Source organism: Cheilinus undulatus, linkage group 6 (genome assembly GCF_018320785.1).
Source record: "Cheilinus undulatus linkage group 6, ASM1832078v1, whole genome shotgun sequence".
In the NCBI taxonomy this organism is placed as follows: Eukaryota; Metazoa; Chordata; class Actinopteri; order Labriformes; family Labridae; genus Cheilinus; species Cheilinus undulatus.
In genome coordinates, this window is record NC_054870.1 from 33399275 (window position 1) to 33406894 (window position 7620).

The following is a 7620-nucleotide window of genomic DNA, read 5'->3' on the forward strand; positions in this document are numbered from 1 at the left end:
CGTTTTCATGCATCACCCGTTGAATACCCCTGGGTACCCGACCCAGAGCAGGACTCTATTGAATGCCACCAAAAAACTTTTTAAATAAAAAACATTTTGTGATATGTTTGGTTTCAAAAGATAGCAGGATTGGATATTTCATGAAGAGGTTACTTTAGCTGCATGTATACCTTGCACTGAATTTATGTTGTAGCACAGGGATGGGAAACTTTGGTAACTGATATTTAGTTTATTGTCCCTGCCGGAGGGCCTAATTGTTAGAAATTAGGGGATACTCTCATTTGAGCAACTATGGTTATAATTTAACAAAAGGGACCAATGCATCTTGAATTTCTTTCAGGATCAATGAAGTATCTATCTATCTCTATCTGTCTATCGATATAGCTTTCGTCATCATAATTTTATCAGCTAAACACATAATTTAAGCCATTTTTAACTGATTTTACAATGCAAAGAATGTAACACTCGGTATTTAAGCATATTTACATACCTAGTTTTTATACAAAGGCATTTAATGGTAAAAGGGTATAAAAAACTTTTCACTTTTTCATTTTTGATAATTTCTCTACTTTCTTGCAAAGAACCAAACATTTGCAACTAATCAAAGCTAATTATAGATCCGTCTTTATTTTCAATGCTTTCATGTCAGATTCCATCGTGGTTTCTTCCATGTTGGCAATTTCTTGATAAGTGAAATTTACTTGGGGCCACTCTGAGTGAGGAGGAGGGACACATGTGGCACACAAACCACCTGTTACCCACCACAGGTTAACAACGTTGTTGGACAACACAACTCCAGCTGATGCTAGTATATTTGTTTTATACATCTGTGAAATATAACTTATATCTTAAGATATTATAAGCTTTAAAGATTCAGCACACAAACATATGTAGGTCAGACTAAAACTGCTCCAGACTGAGGAGGGTTGCTGCATTACCTCAGTTTCAGGTGTTATTGTTAATGTGGGCTAATTAGTGGTGTCAGTGAAATGCAGGTGTACTGTGGAAATAAACTGCAGAGATTTAAGAAAGCCTGAAATGTCCATCAAAATATAAAACAAATTAAGAATTAAAACATTTCTGATCTTAATACTTTTCTGTCCAAACATATCAGTCATATTTCTCAGATTTTAGAGCGCTGGATGAGCTCCTGTCCCTTCCAGCCTCTAGCCGTGCGTAATGACGTGGGCAGCAGCAGATTAGATTGATTATTTAAGTCTATAGGCATGCCGATTGATTATGATCCAATGTAAAGTTATTTCTGTGTTTGTTTATGGTCAGCTCTTAAACATACGCCAGGTTTATGCAGTTAAATAGTTTGAAGTAAATTATTCCTTGTCCTGTTAAATCCTTTACCCAGTTACAGCACTCTAAATATGTTCCCTGTTCCCTATAAGATACTTAACATTTAACTAGTTTCTTCATAAGTTTTCTCTTTTTTTTTTCTACTTCAAATTAGCAGTTTTGTTCTGGTTAAATCTAATATTTTCTAAGTGATATTGCGGTCTGCAACAGGACTTTACTAATTACTGAAGGTGGCCTGTCTGTTTTATATTTTACAATAAATCTACTGCTTAAAGAAACGCTCATTCATCAAAAATAACACATAATGTTATGTTTAATGTTATATACACTTTAAAAGTCATATCTGATCTAACAAAGCCTGATTTAAGCTGCACAGCGAGTCAATAGAAACTTGAAACTTGTGTACACAAGGTTGAGAGTATCATACGCCTACACTCAGATTGATAAATGCTGATCTGTGCGCGGAAATGAGCGTACACCCAGATTTCTGGTGTATGCACATTTGATAAATGAGGGCCATTGTGGCCATAAAATTGGTCAAATCTACTTGCTGACTTAAAATATATCTGAAGTGCATTTTCTTATTCATGTGTCCCAGTGGCTACGTAAATGCGTGCAAAAATTCAGCTGCTGTACTTCCCCTCTGCTCTGATGTCTCTTCTCTTTTAATCTTTGCAACAACTGCAGTTTAATAAACCCAATAATTATCAACTCAAAAATAAAATGCTAGGTTTCAGTTGCCTTGGTTCCTATACACAAACAAGAAGAAAATGTGCTATAATAAGGACTAGCTTTTAGGTGGAGTATTGCAGAGTGGTGTAGAAGTATATATTGCTTCCAGCAGGTCACTTTAGTGTAGTAATGGTGAAAACTCAATGCAGAAGGCTTCACTGTAAGGGCAGGACCAGCAAAGGAATGAAAGGTACCACTAATGTAAAAAGAAATTTGTATGTAGCACTCAGAGGTTAGATATTCCTGAATTGGTTGTAAAATGAAATCCTAGCACTGCCCAAAGGTTTGTAAGGCTGTAATGTTATGGTCCTATTATTCTTCCATCTCTTCCAATGAAGCTGCTTCTGTTCACATGATGAGCCTTGAGATGCTTTTCCTCTTTTGTTGCCGTCTCCTGCCAGCTTCAGCAGACTCTTGGGGTAGAGTTTACTTTTGCTGAACTTTCCTTTGCTAATTTGCAGAAACAGGGATGCACTTTGGAAATGTAGTCATTTTTCTTGTTAATTAGTACGGCAGAATGAGTTGGCTTTTCTCATACAAAACATGTAGGTTAGCCAAAAACTTTGAGAGAGGCTGGGAGAAAAGGAGAAGAAGCACTTTTAACAGGGATAAACTTTTAGCCGAGTAGCTTTCTTCCATTCCTTTGCTGAAGGGGGTATATAGAACTTGTTCATAATTTGCATTATAACACTTGAAACTCAACAAAAAAATCTCAACATGTTGTTTTAACCAATGCAGGGTCTTGGCTTCATGTTTGATGACATGTAAATAAAAACTAACTCACTAGACTTACAATTGACAGATTAAAAGACTACAGGCTGCAGCATGGCTCTCACACAGTACTTACAGTTTGATGATTGCTCTGAAAAGGTTCATTACCCTACAAAATATACCCATTTTTAGTGGGGCAGTTGACTGAACAGAAGGCTAATGTGACCGTACCTCAGACCAGAACATTGTAATGTTGAATTTTTAAATCTAACTCTGTAATGCTTTGAGAACCACAAACAGCACTGACTTCACTTCTATTTTGTTTTGTTTTGACATTTCCAGATGAACCACAAACATGATGCATTTAACCAAAACTTTCTCATCACATGCAGTAAGGCCATAGCCCTCCAAGCAGGCAGCTTCAAGTACCACATGCCAGTCCCAAATTTTCCCCTTCTATCTCCCACCACCTCTTCAAAATTAGTTTTTCTTTTCTAAGACAGTGAACTAAGGGTGTGACGGTTCACAGAGGTCCCAGTTTGGTTCATATCTCTGTTTTTGTGTGCAAATTTGGTGTAATGGGAAAAATCAACAAAAAGTCACAGATGCATAATTCTAGGTTCGTCTACTTTATTTCGATCTGGCAGCTGTCTGAGTTACTGTGGTCTGTTCTGTCTATTGTTATTAAAAACTAACTGTGATGGTTGGCACAGTCTGTGAAGTATTAAACTTTAAGAAAGAGGAAAACCAAACAAAATGAATAATAAAAAGCAACAGAGAAGAGAATATCTTCTCCTTATTGGAAATATGAAATAAACTTTAGAAGTAATGCATCATATTTCGGATGTATGAAGTATGTGATAAGCCTCTGTGCTCAAATTATACACTGGCTTTCGAGAGAGACACCATTTTTCAATGTGCACCACGGCGTTCAGAGTCGCATGCTTCCCACATACATACAGTATATAAATGCAGCTTGGTCAACATCAGAGTTAACAGTCATTCTGCCTCTTCTACAGCAGTGAGGTAACGCTCTCAGTAACCTGCCATTTAGGCACAATGACAACAACTTAAGTATCATGCAACAAATTAAACAGAGAAAATCAGAGCCAAAAAAAAAATACATCAAAGGAAACGTGTTGTTATACCCACAAAATCCTTGGGGAAGTTTCTAACTCACTGATAAGTTCACATATCTGTGTAATTCTTGGCTTTATTTCAGTGCAGCGTTGCTTTGCATGAATGACCACAGCAGGGATAGAAGCAGAATTTTGTTGATTGTAGAGACTGGTGGTCAGAAATTTTAATTTATTATGTAATGAACAAGTAAAAAAACACCATTGAGATATTTATACCACTGGTTTTGTATTTCAGGAAACTTAATGAACATAGAATAAAATAACAGCCTACATATTGACAACTTTTTAGAGCTCTCCCTAATTACTTATTTAAGGCTTTTAGGGGAGCTGAGCTCCTCTTAGCTCCCACTTTTTTCAAACTATCATTAGCCTACACATAAAAGTTTGAAGATTTTCTCCAGAAACACTGTCCTAAATGTTCTTTTGACAATGCCCATATCCAGTACTGAGCGCTCATTTGGCTGATTACGTTGGTTAAAAACATATCTAAAGCTAAGGACACACTACAACATTTTTTGACACATTTTACCCATGATTCCCAGTTGGGCAAAGTCTGCACCAGTCTGCAATAGCTGTGGACAGTTGGCATGGCTCTGTTAGTGTGTGAGGAGAACAGACCCGACCCAACCTCAGTCGCTGTCATTTAAACATGTTTGAACTTTTGAGTCGAATCTGGACGCAGTCGAGTTATGTGAACTGATTACCGACCCAACTGCAAACATTTGTTGCCAACAGCCAATGACAAAAGAGAGAGGGGAAGCAGGGGAATATCAAAACAACGATGGCGAGAGTTAGCACAAGAGTTTGATTCATTCATTTGGCTTTAGCTGGTTCAAAAAATCAAGTAGTCTGCGATCCTTCATCAGGGCCTGTCGTACAGTCATGTCATACAAAAACTGCTGAAACCAGTCTCTTAGTGTGTACTCCTAGTCTTTTCAAAATCTGTAAAGACTGTAAATGTTGTGTAGTGTGTCCCCAGCTTGAAGAGTACAAAGACAGATAAGCATCTGAGTGGACCGATGAGCATTCATAAGGATATAGGAATATATATGAGGCCATTCTATGAGAGTTTGACACAACAGGGAGATGATGAATTAACTTCTTGTAGGTAGGAATGCAGTTTAAATTCATCATTTTATATTCTCATCCGGCTTGTTATTGTTACGATATGTTTTGTTTTGCTGATGCCATTTTCTTCAAACTATCTTGCCAAATGACTGAACTAATTGCCTGCTTAGTACCAACTTACTTGATGTTCCTCTGAAACATCTCTACAACAGGCCCAGTGGGCCTGAAACACAGGTGTCACAGGTGTAATTTATGCACTTCATCTTGTTGGTGCCACCGATTGGGCTAAAGCAGTGGTTCTCAACTGATCCAGCCTCAGGACCCACCAGTCTGTCTTAAGACAGATCACGACCCAAGTTTCCAAAAAATTTCAACAAAGCAGGTTTAGTTAATTGAATATATTGCAGTTTGGAGCATAATTGGACCAAAATGCCTCATACAAAAAAAAGGGACAAAACTGACAAATTTTATACCTTCTTTCCCCATCATTATGTCAATTTTTGCCAATTTTCCAGAGATCTTGTGAAATTACTTCATTATCGTGGGAAAATTAGCCATTTATTGCAAGAACAGGAGATAAATTAGTTGAAATATTGATCAAACATTTAAATTTACCCAATTTCACAGAAAAACAGGCTAAAATAAAAGGTATCAATGCATGTCCAATGACGATGTAGTCCAGACCCACTGAAACCTGCTCCATGACCCACTTTTAGGTCCCGACCCACCAACTGAGAACCACTGGGCTAAAGGGCTTTACGTAGTAGCCATTAACTGGAGCTACAGTGACTACTAGTGGCAGGCAGCTGCATTACAGTTTAGATGGAGTGTTTGACCAAGGTTGTGTACTGATAAAACATTAACTATTTTTACTAGAAATTATGGTGCTGACTAATGAGGGATCCAACTTTAAGCATTTAGCCAGTTCAACTTGCACATCCATTATTACTGCCACTTATTTGGGCTGTAAATGTGACCATGTCTGACTGCTTTTACCTCCTCTCCACTCCCAGATATTTGTCATTTGATGGCATGACACCCCATATACAAATAGCAGTCCAGGCCTGTGTGAACTGACCCTTTGATGCAGTAGATAAAGCGGTGACAGCATATTTGAATCTACGTTTATAAAGAGAAACAATTTGTAGCTGTCTGTCAGAGAATAGATACAGCTCATTCACTCTTTAAGTGCTGCTATTTTTCCTCCCTATGTGTTACCACACAAGTTGCCAAGATACAGTGCTATTAAGTGCTGTGTATATTTACATATGCCATTCTGGGTGTCGACAGAGTGAGGTATTAGTATTCACAGGTAAGTGTAGCACAATCAAGTGTCAGCTATAGTGATGAGAATGTCGAGGTGAATTATTTGACCCAATAAAATAATTAGTGCATCAGGAAAGAAGCGTGGAGGTGAAAGCATTTTCATCAAGAAAATATCTACAAGGTTCCGGCTGATTTACCTCCAGCCGCAGCTAAACAATCGACCCATCCGAGATAAATGTGTTTGTGTGCGAAAATACACCCGTATGCAAATGGCCACATAAAATTCCCCTCTCTGTCTGTTTCCTTTCTTCTCCCTTGCCAGGCTACCTGCCATCTCACACAGACATCAAGCTCTCTGATGAAGCGCCCCATGTGTTTTAATGTTGGGAGTCTATGACCGACTCGAAAGCAATACATCTTCTTTGGCAGTTACTTCCAGCAAGCTATGAAACCACGGTCACAATGAACGGTCTCGAGTGTTTTGCTACCCATGCATGGATGGACCAGTTCACACTGTGCTGCCTAATCCCTCCGAGGAGACTGTACAGATTTCTACTCGCTTCTTGAAAACAAGGGACACTTTTTGACTGAAAATACTTGTATTTTTGCAAGGACGTTGAACTTTTTATGTAAATAATGTACATCCATAATGGAGGACGTTGAAGTTATTTGTCTCGGCTGGTTACAGCTGCGTCTGCTCAAATTTAAAAAATATCAAGCAAGGAACAGACGTAAATGTACGATACTATCTCCAAATATGCTCCTGTTTCTGTTCTTTGGGCCTGTGTTTGTGAAGTTTACTTTGTTTAACTCTGTGGAAACAGCTTATCTGAGCAAGACAGTGAGGGAAGCAGATTCATTAAGCTCTGTACAATCAGTAAATCTTATCACCACTTTCTCATCAAATGAAAGCTTGCAATATCCACAAGATGAGGGAGGGCTCCTAGTCCCAGATCTGTGTATTCCATCACGCCTGCCGCTCAAAATGCTACACGTCATAACAAAAATAAGAGGAGAAAGTGAGTGTGTACTGGAAAGGTATAAACAGACATTCCTCTTTGTTTATGAGGCTTTAATGAATGACTTTGGAATGAACTCCATAACTCTTAATACCACCTTTAAACACAATACCCACATTTTGCCATGAGCTGAATCATGCATATGGATTGTAACTGCAGCAGTATTTGATTAAAAATGTCAATCTGACTGTTCAACAATGCAATTACTTTCAAACTTACGCATCAGATTTGTTGCTGGGAGCATCTCTTGTACACTCTGGTTTCCAAAAAGAGCTAAATTTACATTTTCTGAATAATTCTAGTGTTAGAAATTTTGGCTGCAATGCAGCAAAAAAGTGCCAAATCTGTATTGATATTCATGTCTTAACAGGATAAGATTT

General features: G+C 38.1%; 1 protein-coding gene across 1 annotated transcript in view; it reads left to right on the forward strand.

Moving 5' to 3' along the window:
* LOC121511084 (VPS10 domain-containing receptor SorCS1-like) overlaps nt 1–6912 on the forward strand; it is a 115130-nt gene extending 108218 nt beyond the window's left edge. Inside the window, exon 27 of the mRNA XM_041789615.1 lies at nt 6544–6912. Coding sequence (XP_041645549.1) covers nt 6544–6602 — 59 coding nt within the window. The 3' untranslated portion in view covers nt 6603–6912. The remainder of the gene's footprint in view (nt 1–6543) is intronic.
* The last annotated feature ends 708 nt before the right edge of the window (nt 6913–7620 follow it).